This window comes from Nannospalax galili, unplaced genomic scaffold (genome assembly GCF_000622305.1).
Source record: "Nannospalax galili isolate Female #2095 unplaced genomic scaffold, S.galili_v1.0 scaffold735, whole genome shotgun sequence".
Taxonomy (NCBI): Eukaryota; Metazoa; Chordata; class Mammalia; order Rodentia; family Spalacidae; genus Nannospalax; species Nannospalax galili.
In genome coordinates this window covers 3,027,891-3,046,126 of record NW_008337053.1, presented here as the reverse complement: position 1 = coordinate 3,046,126, position 18,236 = coordinate 3,027,891, and the positions used below count along the sequence as shown (strand labels likewise).

Below are 18,236 nucleotides of genomic sequence, written 5' to 3'. Positions count from 1 at the left end.
CCACTAAAACACTTCTTTTAAGTCATATGCTATTTTCTCTGCCTAGAAAGCTTCTCCCTACACCACTATGCTTTGTCTTTAACTCTTACTTGTCTTTCAAATTTCAGCTCAAGAATTACTGCTATCTCATCTGACATACTTGTTTCTGTTGCATCCTTTAAGAAATATACAATTATGGGGCTGGAGAGATGACTCAGTGATTAAGAGCAGTGATTGCTTTTGCAGAGGACTCAGGTTCAGTTCCCAGTACCCACATGGTGACTAACAACCATCTGTAGCTCCAGTTCTAAGGGATCCAATGCCTTCTTCTGACCTCCAAGGTCATTCCATGACATAGGTGCACTTACATACATGCAGGCAAAACACTTATGCACATAGAATTTTAAATACTAATAAAAAAAATGAACCATCTGTAACTCCAGTTCTAAGGGATCCAACGCCTTCTTCTGACCTCCAAGGTCATTCCATGACATGGGTGCACTTACATACATGCAGGCAAAACACTTATGCATACAGAATTTTAAATACTAATAAAAAAAATTTTTAAGAGAAATAGTAGCTGGGTGTGGTGGCATACGCCTTTAGTCCCAGCACTTGGGAGGCAGAGGCAGGTAGATCTTTGTGAGTTCAAGGCCAGCCTGGGCTACAAAGTGAGTTCCAGGTCAGCTGAGGCTACAGGGAGACCCTGTCTCAAAAAGACCAAAAAGAAGAAAAAAAGAAAAGAAAGAATAATTATGTGCACCTATGCACCTATTACCTGCCAGGCACCTGATAAATTCCTACTTCCTAGCATCTATTTTGCACTACTAAAAGGTTATTTCCAATGTCCTGTTTATATTTCTAATTTTACAGCTATCACCCACCCATCCCAGGGCCTGGTCAATGCCTCTGAGTATTTTTGGTGAATGAATCAAAGTGCCCATAAAGTGTCAGGTGCTAGAGATGAAAATTACTCAGTTGTCCTTACCCTCAAGGATCTCGAGACCTACAGAGGAAGAAGGGGGGGGGTAAATAATTACACTTCAGGACAGAATGAAAAACACAATAAATAATGGCACTGGCAAAGGAAGATTCTGTGCTGTGATAAGGAAGAAATTGTGTGCATTGGCTTTATACAGAAAAACATGTTCGGTGCCCTGAACCCGTCTTGCAACAGCTTGTCAAACATGTACATTGGCCTTTCAAATAGCCTCACTTCTCAGTTCAGGGAGGGTAAGTGCATTTTCATCTCATTCTTTCTTTATAAAGTTAAGGTATGTTTCAGGAGTGAGGTCTTCTGCCAGTTGTTTTGACTCTTGCCAAACTAAACACAGCCAAGGAATGATGGAGGAAAGCCAAACAAAAATATATTACATCCACAATCTTTAAATTGCAATTGTGTATAGGTTCTGCAGTCCTCCTAATATTGGTTTTCAAGTATCTGATATGGTTAAAAATCAGAACACTGAGAAATTTGCTTTTTTTTTACTGTATGTTATAATTCTGAAATATATCATTGATACTGAATAAACATAGTTTGTTTTCTTCCCCCCACCCCCGTTTTCTTTTTTTAAAAAAAGATTATCAATAGACCTGCTCTAACTACAAAGGAATTTTCCCCTGTGATTAATTACTAAAATGATAGGTATTAAATAAATACAAAGAGATTTCTGTCTCAGAATTCAAAGGGGAAGTCAGTGGATTGAGAATGGGTGGGGAAAAGCCAGAATTCAGTAGGTGGTGGCACTCTGACTTCTGTTCTCAGTCCCTTCAAATTGCTTCTGAAAGGACATGAGCAAGACAGGGAAAGTACCTTCGCAGTTCATTCATGACCTTAAAGGCCTTTCCCATGTGGGCAGGGTTGACAGTGACTGTCTTTGGGTTCTTATCATCCTTATCCGGTATTGTTGGCTGAGAGCTCGGCTTGATGCTGTGAACAGGAAAGAAAAAGGAGAGGAAAGAGATCACATATTAGTAAACTCGGTTGTGCAACTTTCACAAGACCATGAATTTAACACACCCACAAGGGTGTCAGCCTGTTCTCACCAAAGGCCCAGCAAGGAAGGAAATGCACTAAGGGCATTTCGACCGGAGCTTTAGTGTGTTTTTCTGGAGGAAGTTAGGCTCTAGCTCAGCTTTTTCCGCCAAAAGTGCTATGACACTGTGAGAGGTCTTTATCCTCCATCCATTCCTTCCTCCCTCCCCAAAAGGGAAGTGGACTAAGCACTCCCATACTCAGTATATAGAGATGTTTGTTCAACATTTAATGAAGTCACGCTTCAGGTGCTGTATTTAAATTAAAGGGAAATACAACAGTAAACAAAGGTCAGTCCTTCTCTTCATAGAAGGAGAAGCATTCTGAGTCCATAGGCACTACAGAGGCACAAGGGGTGGTGCTGCCAGGACAGAATTTCCCAGGAACCAAGACCTAAAGAACAGAAAGCAGTCAGGTATAAAAGCAGACAGAGTATGTTCCTGGCAAAGGAAACAGTATGCACAAAGTGCTAAAGGGAAAAAAGAGAAAAGTATGTTCAAAGGGCTCACAGTTTAGTAAAACTAAAAGAGACACAGTAGAAAGGTTAGAAAAGTGGGAAGCCTGGATGCCTTCCTGGACCAGTGAACATGCATAAAAGGGGCAGAAAGCAAATGAACAAATGTGGACTTTAGAAAAATCTCATTGACTGGGGGATGGAGCACAGGGGCACACAAGTGAAAGATTCCATAGTATTAGAGGAGTTCGTAATTGTTATGGGAAGTAAGGGCTATTTGTGTGGCCTGTATGAATAGGTAGGGCCTAACAACCCACTGTCTCAACACCCTCTGTACCGAAATCAAGAGATACAACTTGAATAGGCTGCACTTTGATAGTAATAGGATGGAGGGATCAAAAGCGTGCACAAAAAAAAAGGATATTGCCTTCAAACAGACAAAGCCATTCAGTTCCAAGGTCCAATCTAGAACCTCGGACTTAACTCTATTTAGACCAGACTATGCTTTGTGAGTAGGGCAACTGAAACTTTTCCATTTGTGCACATTTGGGGACTGACCACTTATTCCAACTCTAAAACCTTCAGGGTGGTCTCCTTTGACCTCCGCTAGTCAAGGGGACCTTTGTCAATGCTACCGTCTCATCTTGCAAACTGGCTGGAGACAGGAGATGCTATAGTTAGCAGAATGATCCAAAGACCTGAGAGCCTTTAGAAATCTAAAGATCATTGGGATTCACAGCGATCAGAACATTCAAAAATAACTTAGCACGCCAGACCCACCGCTAGTCTGACTGTAACAAACTCTTCCTTTGGCTTCCTTCCCTACCTTTAGTTCAGCATACAAATAAACTTTAGGACTGCTTGGAGTCTTTGTACAAGCAAATCAGCTAAGCAGAGGAAGATCAATATGAGGAGATGCAAAAAATGATTAGAATTATGTATTTAAGCAGGTAAAAAAGAAAAATTCTCAAGCCAGGAAATGAGATCAGAAAGAGGATGCACCCTTTCTGGGACTTTTGTAAAAGATAAATAAATAAATAAATAATCCCAGAAAGCTACAACTGGCCAAAGCGTAGAGAGTAAGAAACTGCAGAGAGCTTATCCTCAAACAGGAGGCCTATATCAAACCTCTGCCACCAAAGGCTCAGGGACCATTGTGGAAGAGGTGGGTCGGAAAGATTGTAAGAGCCAGAGGTGTTGGATGACCACAAGGAAACAGTGTTCCATTCAGCTGGGGAGTTACTCATACGCACTCACAACAATGGTGACACCATGTACAAGACCCAAGTAAGCTCAAGACAAACAAAATCCCAGCAGAGAAGTGAGGGAGTGAGTAAGAAGCCCCAATCTTAGAGGATCTATTGGCAATTGATAACTACTGGGAGAGGGAGAATTGCTTTTCTTTAATGATGAGACATCTAGTTAGACAGGCTCCAGTGGATGGATGCACACACATAAGGGTATTTTGGGACCCAAACTTGTCTCGGTAGGCCTCAACATATATGACAGAGCACATGAAATTCAGCAGGGGCACTATGAAAGGAATGAAGGTAGGGGAAGATGTCTAAATATGGTAAAAATATAGTGTATGACATTTGCAAAAATTTAATAAAAAATTTTAAAATGATAAAAAAGTAACGCTATGTAACAATAAAAATGAATGAAACATGAAAAAAGTCCCACAAACATTATCTTTAATATGAGTTAGGGGTTTTCCTCCTCCAAAGCCAGGAAGATATTTTCTACTCTCTACTGAAGTTCAACCTTTTTACATTTTTTAGGTTTGTTTTTATTTTTTTTATTTATGTAAATGTGTGAGTGGGGTGGGGACTATGTATACAGGTGCCCTCAGAGACCAAAGGCATTGGCTCCCCCTGAAGCTGGAGTTGCAGTCAATTGTAAGTTGCCTGATGTGGGTGCTGGGAACCAAACTCAGGTCCTCTGGAAGAGTAGTACATGCCCTTAACCACTGAGCATCTCTCCACCTTCCAAGCTTTCAGTTTTGATATTTACTTCCTTATTTTATTAGATATTGAATTTTATATCATGATGTCAAATAGTGATCCAATTTTTCCTATAAGCTCTATTTATTAATGCTGATGTTTCCCCCACTGTCACGCCATCTTAGGTCACAAAGCTCTAATTATACAGGGAACTATTTTTGTGCTCTGTAGCCTACTGCATACATTAATTTGTACCAATACTACATTATTTCTGGAGTCTCATAATGTCTCATATCTGGCAGAATAAGTCCTCAGTCTTTCTGTTATTCCTGTCAATTTCTGCAAGAAGTCATGAGGGGCATTTGATAGAAACTATATTGAATTTAGACATCAATTTGGATAGAACTAATATTTCTTTGAAAATATTACTTCCTCTCCATGAACAAGGGATATTTTTCTAATTAGTTAGGTCCCTTTTAATGTCACTCAAACTTCTGTATTTTTCTTTATGGGACCTCACACATTTAAGAGATCTGCTTGTTATGATAGAAATCACATCTTTTTAAAAGTATATTTGCCGATTGCTGCAATTTATGAAATGCAGTTAATCTTTGTACACTTATCCTCCGGCCAGCCTCCTTACCTAATGATCTCATAACTATCTGAGCAGAGATTCCATAAGATGTTCTTTGTAGAAAAACAGCACCTGCATACAATACCAGAGAGTGTTTTCCTCCTTTCCAACTGTTGGGCCTATAACTAATTTCTCCCTCCCCCTCCCCTACCTGTGTGTGTGTGTGTGTGTGTGTGTGTGTGTGTGTGTGTGTGCGTGTGTGCGTGTGTGCATGTGTAAGGAAAAGAGTGAGAGAAAGAGAGAGATAGTGGGAATTGAACCTAGGGCCTCATGCATCCAAGGAAATTTCTCTCTGTGCTATAACCCTGGACACACACATCCCCACCCCTCATTTGCTTTGTGTGTGTGCGTGTGTGTGTGTTTAATTTTGAAATAGGGTCTCATTAAGTTACTCAGGCTGGACATAAACTCACTCTGTGTTCTAAGTAGGCTTTGAACATATGATATTGTTGCCTCAACTTCCCAAGAAGCTTGGAATATAGGCCTCTACCACCAGGTCTAGCTTCCAATTTCTTTATTGAAAGAAATTTTGCACTGACTAATATGGCCAGACAATGCCAAACAGAAAGAGTGATAGTGAATGTTCCTGTCAGTACTGATTTTCCAAGATGTTCTAGTGTTTCCCGTTGTATGTGTCTATTACAGAATTTTGGCACATGCACTTTATCAGTTAAGGAAATTTTCTAGTCAGGTGTGGTGGCTGTACTGGACAGCTTTAGTTGTCAACTTGACATACCTGGGTAGAGGGAGCCTCAATTGGTGAATTGCTTCTATTGGGCTGGCCTGTGGCCATGTCTGTGGGGCATCTTCTTGATTATTGAGTGATGTGGGAGGGCCCAGCCCACTATGGATGGTGCCACCCCTGGGCAGGTGGGCCTATATTGTATAAGAAAGCAGGTTAAGCAGGAGCCAGGGGGGCAAGCCAGTAAGCAGCATTCCTCCATGGCCTGTGCTCCAGCACCTGCCTCCAGGTTCCTGCCCTGAGTTCCTACCGTGGACTCCCTCAGAGATGAACTATTACCCGGGAGATGTAAGACAAATAAACCCTTTCCTCCTGAAGTTGGTATTGGTCAGAGTGTTTTGTTACAGCAATGGAGAAACAAACCAGAACAGTGGCACAAGCCTGTAATCCTGTCATTTGGGAGGCCGAAACAGGAGGAATATGAGTTTGAAGCCAGCCTGGGTTACATAGTGAGATTCTGTCTCAAAAAGGGAATGGAGGAGGAGAGGAAAGGAGGGTTGAAGGAAGGGAAGAGGAGGGAGGGGCAAGATTCAGTTCTATTTTTACTGAGTCTTTTAAATAATAAAGTTATATTACATTTTATCAAAAATTAAATATCTAATGAGATGATGAAATACAGAATTTTCCCTTTAATTTTTATGTAAATAGTACATATTTTAATACAGAACCATATTTATTTATTTCTAGGATAAATATGGAAACTGCAAAATACTGTAAAAATATCTGTTATAAATTTTGTTTTCGAACTCTGGAGATACTTAAAAGCCAGAATAGGATGAGGTCATTAGAATGAATCAAGGCACTACCGAAAGCTCTGGATAGGTAACTAATAAATAGAATAGAATTGAGAACGGCTATTAGTACCACTTTACAAATGTGCACCGTGAACAGACTAGATAGAGCTGTTTTGGAATTAATGCCAGAGTTTCTGTTGTGACTAATGGGCAGAAAACTTTACCCTTTCTGCTAGTCCCCTTTCACTCCCTGGCCATCCAAAATGATCCAATAATACATTTATATTATATTATATTATATTATATTAATATCCCTGTCAATGCATGTTGTATTTGCCAAGGGGTCTCAAATATGGATTGCCTAGTATTAAAGGACTAAACTCCAATAAAACATAATTCACACTAGGGCCTTTCTGAAAGAGCGGTGACTTTTTGATCATCACAGAACATCAATTTCACCAAGGTGTTCAGAGCTCTTTCTACCCTTGATGCAGAAGTAAATCTTGACATCAGCAGGGACTCAAGGCCACTTTCTTCTGTCCTGTAGCTCTATCAAGACATAGCAAATCCAAACTATATTATAAATCTCTGCTTTCTAAAGGATACAACCTTCTTGGTAACATCAATATTCTTCAGAAAGCAGGACATTAAAGTAAGGGTGTCTAGGGGCTCGGAGATGTTTAGAATCTCATACAAGATCATACAATAAGAAGCCAAGTAGGTTCTAAGCTCAAATGTCCTCCAATTTTTTTCTACCACAGCCTACACACTCAGCAATACTGTACATGCATGTACAGAAATACATACACATGTATCTCAGTCTAAACTCACATGCTCAGGGACAGTGAGGCCAGATCCCATCACTTCTTCCCCTGGATCTTTCTCCCCAGATCTTAACTATTTAGTTCCTCCAAAAGACTACTGCATTCCCAGCATTCTAGTTCTTGATCCCAAATAATGTAATGTAACTCTCTTCTTACCTGTTAAACACAGACCACACTAAGTTATGTTTCCACTCTCTTGTCCAAGTCCAAGGCCTATGACCAACCATCTCCCACCACTCAGACCTAGCCTAAAGTGATTTAGCCTTTCAGGTTTCATGAACTGGCAAGAGGTACACAGTTTATCAACTTCCTTCCACAGGCAATTTGTCTGTGTCCTTCCCATCATCTGAGGCTCTGGTTGCTCATTAAAGGAGTCTACATCTGTACCCAGTGTCCAGAGTTTCAAGTCAAACCATACTTAAGAGTAAAATGGGTCACTGTTCATCAATGTATTCAGAAAGCATGAGCCAGGCAAAATCCCCACTCTTTGAGAATACACAGAAATGATCATCTAAACTATTTTCTACAAGTTAAACTTGAAGTTTAACTTCAAAAGAATCAGAACACATCAAACTAATCATCTTAGTCAAATAACTAGGTATCTGGCTCAACAATTAATTTGACACACTGTCCTGCTAATACTCAACTTACTTGTATGAACCAATGTTAATGCCATACAGTGAATTACTGCTCTAGCCCAACAGTTAAAAAGGCTAAAAACTGGGGCTGGAGAGATGGCTCGGCGGTTAAGAGCACTGACTGCTCTTGCAGAGGACCAGCGTTCGATTTCCAGCACCCACATGGTGGCTACAAACCGTCCTTAACTCCAGTTCCAGGGGAATCTGAAGCCCTCTTCTGACCTCCACGGCATTGCAAGACATGGGTGCACTCACATACATGCAGGCAGTACACTCATACACAGAAAACAAAAATAATAAAATATTTTTTAAAAGGCTAAGAACCAGGGCCTGCCACTTGTTTTAGTTACTTTCTATTGTTGTAACAAAAACATTGACCCAAGCCAATTTGGCGGAGAAAAAGTTTATCTTACATCTCCTAGGGCACACTTCATCACTGAGAGAAGGCAGGGTAGGAACTCAGGGCAGGAACCTGGGCGCAGGAGCTGAAGCAAAAATCATGGAGGAATACTGCTTACTGGCTTGCTCCCCTGGCCTGAGCTCAGCCTACTTTCTTATACAACCCAGGACCACCTTCCCAGGTGTGGCACCACCCACAGTAGGCTGGGCCCTCCCACATCACTCAACAGGTTGCCTCTTCAACCAAATGACAGTGTCTTTCGCTGTACAGAAGCTTTTAGTTTTGTGAGGTCCCATTTGTCAATTGTTGGACTTAATGCCTATGCTATTGGAGTCCTGTTTGGAAGGTCCTTTCCTGTGCCCATAAGTTCCAGTGTAGGGACTCCTCTATCAGATTCAGGATATCAAATCTTAATGCTGAGGTCTTGGATCCATTTGCAGTTGAATTTTGTGCATGGTAAAAGATAGGCATCTGTGTTGAGACTTCTACATAGAAGTTATCCATTTTGATCAGCACCATTTGTTGAACTGAACATGTTGTCTTTGCTCCAGGGTATATTTTTGACCCCTTTGTCCAAAAATCGTGTGGCTGTAAATGTGTGGACTTAAATCTGAGTCCTCAATTCTTTTGGGGGGGTCTTTTTGTTTGTTTTATGAGAGACAGGATCTACCTGTAGCCCCAGCTGTCCTGGAACTTACTATGTAGACTAGGTTGGCCTCAAACTCACAGAGATCCACTTGCCTCTGTCTCCTGAGTGCTGGAACTAAAGGTGTGCGCCACCACACCCAGCGTGAGTCCTCAATTCTAACCTATTGATCAATGTATCTGTTTTTATGCCAGTAACATGCTGCTTTTATCATTATAGCTCTGTAATATAATTTGAGATCAAGGATGACAATGCCTTCAGCAGTTCCTTTATTGTTCAGGTTTGTTTGGGCTATCCTTGTTTTTCTGTGTTTCAATGTGAAATTTGAAATTTTTTTTCAATTTGTGTGAAAAATGGTGTTGAAACTGTAATGGGTAGTGCATTGAATTTGCAGATTGCTTTTGATGGAACAGTCATTTTCACAATATTAATTCTACCAACCCATGACCGTACATCCTACAACAGCAATAAATACCTGTTCATCAATGTTCATTGCTGCTGTATTCACAATAGCCAGGAAATGGAAACAACCTAGAAGTTCGCCAACTGATGAATGGATAATGAAAGTTGAGTACCTTTACATAATGGAATATTATTCATTTCTTAAGAAAAACTAAATTATGAAATTTGCAGGTTGATGGATGGAACTGGAAACATCCTGAGAGAGGTAACCTAGACCCAGAAAGACAAAGCTTGCATGTTATCTCTCATACGCGGATGCTAGCTTTGAGTCCTTAGAGGTGTGTGTGCTCCAATTGGAAAATCCATAGAGGTGAGGAAACTAATAAATGGCCATGGGGTAGGGAATGGGGGGACAGAGTGGAGAGGCTTCATCGGGGGGGGGGGTCAGACTGCAGGGATATAAAGGGGGAAAAGGGATGAATGGAATAAGAAAGGTTAAATGGGGTGGAAAATGGGAGGGCAGAGGAGGGAGTATGGGGAGGATTAACAAACCCTACAGGCCTTTAGAAAAAGTCATATGGAAACCTACCACTATAGAAGCTTCTTAAAGTTTACAGAATATAAAAAGAGATAAAGAAGTTACCCTATAGTAGGATGACATCTCCCCTACAAGATACCATAAGCTAGCAAAGGGGAAAAACAATGCCAGGAATGGACTCTCTCTTTTGAAGCTGTTGACCAGGGGCCCTACGGGCCCTCAAACAACACTGGCTATTGTCCCTGCTCTTGGTTACCCACCAGAACTCAACAGCAAGACCCCATTACTGAAGTCACTACATACATGAGTTGTGGAACAAACAAGGAGAAATCAGGCTGGTATTGACTTCAAAGCTGCTTCTCTTCTGACTAGCTGAAATAGTGCTGGAAGGTGCTATGTGTGCTACTGAAAGAGATGGGTGATCATTGACTTTGCCTAGCTGTGAATCCTGTGAGCTACAAGAACAACTGGCCTGGCCGAATAGTCCCAATGGTCATCCAAATGCTATGGGAGTAACTAACCACTTTTTGATTTGATCTGAGGTTCATTTCACAAAATGGAGCCATATCTGGCATTGATATTGGGCCTAGGAACCTGTGGCTAGACAGATCAGGGCCATAGGGGAGAGACTGCCCAATGGATATAATATTAAACCAACTCCTCATGACTTGTTGTTTTACTCGTAGATTAACACGTCTCCACTCTCATCAGAGAAGCTTCCTCATACAACAGATAGTTATTAACACAGAGACCCACAACCGGCTAATGTGTACAGAATAAGAGGCTGCAGAGTGCTTATCCCTGATAGGACACCTATATCAAACCTCTGCCTCCCAAAGCTCAGAGAATCAGAGCGAGAAGTGGTGGATGACCACAAGGAAACAGGTTTCTAGACAGTTAGGCAGTTATTTAAGTAAACTCACAGCAGTGGTGACAGCATGCAGAAGCCCCACATAAGATAAAGCCAGACAAAACCCCAAAGGACTTAGGAAGCCTCAACTCGAGCTGAAAAACCACTGGCAACTAGTAACTGTTGGAAGGGTGTGACTCTGAGCAGGTTAATTAGGCTCCAGGGGAAGACCCACACCAAAGGACACTTGGGGACAAAAGTTTGACTCAATAGGCCGTGTGTGTGTGCGTGCGTGCGTGCGTGCGTGTGTGTGTGTGAAATCAGGCAGTGGTGTAAGAGAAGTACAGATGGGGAGGAAGTCTAAATATGATCAAAATATAAGAAGTTTGCAAAAATTCAATAAAAAGAACTTGAGGTCAGGGTTGCTTCTTGGTCACTGTTTTCATTTTGTACACCTAGCTGTCAACAGAGACAACAGCACAACAGGCAAATGTCTTACAAGGACAATTACAAAGCAGACGTGAAGATGTTCTTCAAGACGTAAAAGAGATGTTCTAAATGTTCATGAGCCTGGTATATAAAGCAGATTTTAATCTTTTTATTTTTTTAATATTTTATTTATTATTTTTATTTTATGTGTATGAGTGTGTTGCCTGCATGTATGTCAGTGCACCCGTGTCGTGCAATGCTGCAGAGGTCAGAAGAGGGCGTCGGATTCCCCTGGAAGTGAGTTAAGGAATCTTTTTAATAAAATCTTAAACTCAAAAAAAAAAATAATAATAATAAGTGGGGGGAAAAAAAGCCAGGTGTGGTGGCGCACGCCTTTATTCCCAGGACTTGGGAGGCAGAGACAGGCCGATAGATGTCTGTGAGTTCAAGGCCAGCCTGGTCTACATAGTGAGTTCCAGGCCAGCTGGGGCTACAGGGAGACCCTGTCTCAAAAAGGCCCCCCCCCCAAAAAAAAAAAGTGGAAAAAAGAGTGAGAAATGAGATAGTAAGGACAAAGAAAAGGTTAGATAGTCAGCCGCTCTTCCTCAAGCGTCTTGCTTCTCTCCTTCCTCGGTAGGACATTCTAACGGCCTCTCACCTGCCAGTCCTCATTTCAGATGCTCTCCTTCCAAGTGCTTTCTGCCTACCATTGACAAACTGCTCTTCTGAAAGATCGGTGGGATCCTGTCTTTCATGTCCTCACTGACCATAGGCTTCTTCTTCACCATGCCCGTGAGGGTTGAAAGGGCTGGAGGGTCTATCAGAGTCCTCTGCTTCCATTTGTTCTGTGTATTTAATCGCTGTATAAAATTGCCTTTCAAAGGACTCTATAGAAAAAAATCTCAAAAATCCTCAGCCTGTGGGATAAAGTCATGATTCTTGCCCAGTATTCGAACCCACTTACCGCCCCCCACCCCACCTGGACTGAACTTGATTTGCCAGCCTTATCTTATTTACTCAGAGATTTACTGAGTATTGTTATACACCAAACAGATGAACTATCCACAGACAGAATTCTCCTCCCTTTCCCTGTATCTCAATCTAAATGCCTGTTCTTCGAGGACCAGTTAAGCTTTGCCTTTTCAAGGAAGCTCTGTTCCTTTCCTAAATTTCTATAGCATTTCTAGCCTGTAACTCAACTGTGTTTAATTACTTTTTCATTTATGTCTCTAGCCACCTTCTCCCCGCACACTAAATTCAACGTACCTGGGAGGCAGAGACCATGTGTCCAAGGACTCTCTGTATGGCTTAGCAGCTTAGCCTGCCCAGCACATGATTATGCTAGAGTGAACCTTCATTACCTCATCAATGGGTTCTGAAAGCCCTTCATTTGTCCTTACAAGTGTTGAATAGTAAAGCAAAGTGGGATACACAGTTTGACTCAACAACTGCCAACAATACAATGAAAGAAGAATATACCTCAGAGTTAAGATATAAATGAATACATAGAAATTACAAAAGTATACACAAAACATATAAGCTCTAAACATTAGTCTGTTCTCATTCTAAATCACCTCTCTTATCCTCTGAGTTCCAAATCCAGATATCCAGGGTCTTATCTGACTTCATTACTTATATAACGCTCACATAACCAAAATTACCTTCTTTCAAGCTAGGTTTTATTTTTGTATTCTCTTCCTCAAGAAATATAATCAACTGCCAACTCACCTATTCAAGCCAGAAACTGGGCTGTTGTTGTTCTTGCTATCTCATGTTTTACACACACACACATACACACACACACACACACACACACACACACACACCTCACATACAGCCACAAGTTTTACCTCTGCCATCTCCCCAATTCATTTCCTTTTCATGGTCACAATTACTGCAACCTCATTCTGAGTTACTACAATGGCTTCCTCCCAATGTCCGCACAGTTGAGATATTTCTATGTAAAGCCTCTTCCTGATTCCTCACTGTCTTCAGAATGAATCTCCAAAAACTATCCTGGTCTATTACAATCCCACCATTGCCCTGAAGACTTTTCATTCTCATCATACTAACATACTTGCAATTGCCTAAATATACTATGCTCTTTGCTTAGTGATGTTTATCTGCTGAAAGAACCCTTTCTATCACCACCTTTCCTCCCCTAGGTTTAGCTCATTCCCAGAGTCTTAAGTATCTACCCGGAACTATTTGATCAGTTTTCCTCTTCTAGGTTTCCCAATACCCTGTACCTCTCTGTGTTGCCCTGTAAATAGCTCTTATTTGTCTGTCTTCCCCACACAGTGTGTGTTGACTAATGATTACAGATGGATGGTAGGAAGGCGCTCCATTTGTCACATTTATTTATTAATTTCCATGGTATAAACAGTCCTATCATGAGAGATTTCAAATTGCCAACATGATGCCACTGAACATGGGATCTGGGAAAAGATGTGTGCTCTTTCTATACAGTGCTTTTTCTCTAAGATACAACAGACCTAACCTCAAAGGCCTAGACAATAGCAAAAATGAATAGAAAGTTATGAGCTCTGAGTATTACATTTGTTTTGTTTTTATTGAATTTTTGTATATTTCATACGGACCGTCTCAATCTTAATCATCTTTATACCCCCTTCCCCACTGGCACCCTTCCATAGCCCCTCCCACTGGAATTCATATACTCTGTCATTTGTGTTAAGACCTACTGTATCAAGTTAGTGTCCCCAGACATTCTTCAGTGTAAGTTCGTCTACTGAGGTCTAGTCAGTCTATCTAGAGTCCCTCGCTTTAGGAAGATCAGCTCACCTGGAAGTAATCAGTTACCAATATTTCTTCAGCTAAGATTGGGGTCTGCTGTTTTAATGTAGTTTGGTTATGTTATATAATTTTTTTAAATTTTATGTGTATGCATGTATTGCCTGCATGTAGATAAGTGCACCCGTGTCCTGCAATGCTTGTGGAGGTCAGGAGAGGCTGTCAGATCCCCTGGGACTGGAGTTATGGACAGTTGTTAGCTGCCATGTGGGTGATGGGATTCCAACCCAGGTCTTCTGCAAGAGCAACCAGTGTTCTTAACCTCTGAGCCATCTCTCCAGCCCCTGATGGTATATAATTTTTAATGATAGATAAATTTAATGACTCACAAGATTCCTGAAATTTTAATAAGCAGCTTTTGCAAGTTTGACTCCGTGAGACTATGAGTTCCAAGAAAACCAGGATGGTGGCTCAGTTCCCCCGTCTTCTTAGCATTTAGCACATGACAGATACTCAATAATTAACAGATACTCGAGTAAATTAACAGAAGGATAAGGAAACAGAGTATAACGATGGACAATTGCATTTTTCCTTACCTCCCCTCTCTAAAAATAAGTCTGGCTTTATCTCCTTCAATTTCCTTCTTTCCTCTCACTGTGGAGGAGGAAACATAGTCCAGTTCCCTGCAATAGTGATGCAAAATCAGGAGGATGGAGGGACAGGAAGAGCCAGCACTTGAAAGAGTCACTACTAGATTCCCATGCTGGGAAAAATCCAGGCAATGAGCAGAAAGAAAAGAAACTCTTAAACAGCCAGCCAGAAAAGCAGGGGAGTTTCCAAGCAAGCTGACTGCAGGTTTGGGGGAATCGAAACAGTGAGCTCTAGAACATCAGGGGTGAAAGAATGGGCACGGGAGGGGGGTGAGAAAAGGCGAGTCTGAGAAATGCAGCCAAAGCTTAATAAATTAATTACTCCTTCCCCCAGACACACACAAGTCTTCATGAGACACAAAGTCCAAAAGCAGCAGGCTAAGGCTGGGTCGTATACATGGGGCCCAAGAATATTATGTTCAAGCTAGAGACGAGGCAGTAAAGAGAGGCAAAGTCACCTAAGGACTTTGGACAACAGCTCTGGGACAGTGTGACTATGCCCAATACAATAAATTCCCCCAACAAAGGAAGGGTCCCTTGGAAAGAGATAAGCAAAAGCTAAGAATTAGTCCTGGGTCCTTCCCATCTCTTCCATCTAGGAAAGAAAGTGATCTAATCATCAGATAAGGTCCTTTTGTCAAGCCCCCTGTGGTGGAGGTCAAAGCCTGTAAATGCTCCAGTTCTGACCCAAATTCACTCCCATGCGTACAGCACTGTTCCGCTTCTGAGAGAAAGAAAATAGCAGCAGGTTCTCAGGCATATCTTGCTAGTTTTCACTGCAAATCAATCAGGGGGCATGCTGACCACTGTTCTCATGAGGTCATCAGCAAGATTTTGTTTCCTCAAGTCTAGGAAGATACTAATAAAATCAGATTTCTGAATCCACAACATCTAGGGCAAACTGTAGATCTAGGAAGTTTCCAATCCTAAAGTTCAAAACAAAAATCATCAAATTTAGATTTCTATTTCTTGATTAGTCAAGAACTTAGCATTTGAATATGTAAAGCAACAGGATTCAGGCCTTGATAAACAGTCTGCAATCAAGAAATGCCATTTGCAGGGCTGGAAAGATGGATCAGTGATCAAGAGCACTGGTTGCTCTTGCAGAGGACCTGAGTCTGGTTCCCAGCACCCACATGACAACTGACAACCATCTGTAACTCCAGTTCCAGGGGCTCCGACCCCTTCTTCTGACCTCCGTGGGCATTGCAGGACATGGGTATACTTACATGCAGGCAATATACTCATACACATAAAATAAAATAAAAATAATAATTTTTTTAAAAAGAAATACCTTTTGCACACAGACTACATACTCTTTCAGCAGGATCACTTAAGTTCACAGCATCAGTATGATGCTATGAAATAGCTCACACAGGCACACAAAACATATGCATGCACCAGAAAACTACAATTTCCAGGTGGCATCTAATCACAGTCGACATTTACTGGAAGTTGACTACATTAAAGCACCTTACCTGCATTATTCCATCTTCAGAATAACCTTATGAAGCATTACTATCTCCTGAGGCGCTGAGATAAAATTTGTCCAAAAATCCCACATATGAATGGTTCTGAACACGTAAGTTCCTTAGTCAGGCTTTCACATAAACCATTCACAATTCATGACAGCTGTTTGCAGTTGCCTTCACTCGTACTATGTGCTTCTGCATAAACAAGCTCAAGAGCAGGTAGGCCACTACCCACATTCCTGAAGACCTAATTCATGACTTTCATCAAAACTAGAATAAAACAGGCTGGAGAGATGGCTCAGCAGTTTAAGAGCATTGACTGCTCTTACAGAGGATCCAGGTTTGATTCCCAGCATTTATATGGCAGCTAACAACCATATGTAACTCTAGTTCCAGGGGATCTGATGCCCTCTTCTGACCTCCATGGGCATCGTGTGACATACATGCAGGCAGTACACTCATACACATAAAAATAATAAATAAACATTTTTAAAACTAGAGAAAAATAGATTACATAAAAATGTAAGACATAGATCCCAGCAGACAGCCTGAGAGGGTGGGTTTGGACCTCCATTGGGGTAGCAGCTGGGAGCTTAGCAGACCACCAGAGAGTGCCAGGTTCTGGCCTCCCTCTGGCCTCCAACTACCAGAGGGCCTGAGAATACAGGGGGACAGCCTGACAGCTCCCCCCATCCTGCTTCCATGTGGTGGTGAGCTCCCCCTAATTGTGCCATACCATCCCCCCGACCTGGGATTTTGTGAGGCCCCTCCCAAGGCCCCAGGGCAGATCTGGCTTTGGTAGGCTAAGGCTGAGATCCTAGCAGACAGCCTGAGAGGGTAGGTTCAGACCTCCTCCATCAGGGTAGCTGCAGGGAGCTCAGCAGGCCACCAGAGCGTGCTGGGTTCTGGCCTCCTACTTCCAGAGGGCCTCAGAACCCAGGGACACCCTGACAGGCTCGATCCTGCTTCCATGTGGTGGTGAGCTTCCCCTAATTGGGCCATACCATCCCCCTACCCCAGATTTGGTGAGGCCCCTCCCAAAGCCCCAGGGCAGATCTGCCTTTGGTAGGCTAAGGCTGGTATCTCAGCAGACCACTACAGAGTGGCCCCCTTCTGGCCCCCCTCTGGCATAGGGTTGACAATGCCTGAGAGAGCCTAGATCCTGCCACCACGTGGTGAAGGAAGCCTGAGTGTACCTGACTGGAACCTGAATCAGGCTCCTGTGGGTACTCCTGAATAGCTGATCTGAAGCCATCAGTTCCCTCCAAAATAGACCTTAGAGAACCTGAACCCTGTACCAACCAGCTTTACATAACCAATAAAGAAAAAAGGAGCCCATGCCTCCATACCCTGCTCACGAGACCAGTGACTACTGACAGACTGCATGGCATGAACCAATCAGAAAATGATATGCTGACTAAAAGGACTTGGGGGCAGAGAAAAGGGAGATATAAGGTGGGCCTCCTCCTGCATTAAACGAGTCTGCAGCACCTCGCCAAGTGCTTGCTTCTACCCGATTCCTGGGGTCTGTGTGTTGTGACTCTGCGCCTCTTACCCCCTAATCAGCAGGGGACCCGATCCAGGTTAGGGTCTTCACAGCTGGCCTGAGGAGAACCCGCAACACACATCAAACAGCTAAAAGAAGATAGAGATAAACTGCTGAATGAATTCACAAAAGAGATAGAAACACTTAAGAAAAGTCAGGCAGAAATGAAGAAGGAAGTGCAAAACTCAATAAGCCAACTTGAAACAACAGAATGGACAACCTCTAGAATGAATGAAATGGAAAACAGAAAATCAATACTGGAGGATAAAGTTGAAAAACTTGACCACTCAAGCAAAGATTATGGAAACTAAAAAAACACAGGAATGGAATATGCAAGAGATGTGTGACACCATGAAAAGGCCAAATCTGTGGATCATAGGAATAGAGGAAGAAGAATTTCAGGTTAGTGGTGTTGACCAGATCTTAAACAGGATTGTAAAAGAGAATTTCCTGAAATTAAGGAAAGACATCCCCATAGAAATACAGGAAGCACATAGAACACAAAATAGACAGGATCAGAAAAGAAACTCCCCACGACATATCATAGTAAAAACACTAAATGTACAGAA

At 42.0% G+C, this 18,236-nt stretch overlaps 1 protein-coding gene across 7 annotated transcripts in view; it reads right to left on the bottom strand.

The window, feature by feature from the left end:
* Klhl3 (kelch like family member 3) overlaps window positions 1-18,236 on the bottom strand; it is a 155,391-nt gene that overhangs the window by 118,853 nt on the left and 18,302 nt on the right. For 4 of the 7 annotated variants that reach the window (XM_029562966.1, XM_029562965.1, XM_008831815.3 and 1 more), the window contains one exon: window positions 1,793-1,909. The exons of the other annotated variants lie outside the window; for them this stretch is intronic. In XM_029562966.1, the coding sequence (XP_029418826.1) occupies window positions 1,793-1,805 (13 nt within the window). In that variant the 5' untranslated portion in view covers window positions 1,806-1,909. The remainder of the gene's footprint in view (window positions 1-1,792; window positions 1,910-18,236) is intronic. 7 annotated transcript variants of the gene reach the window in all.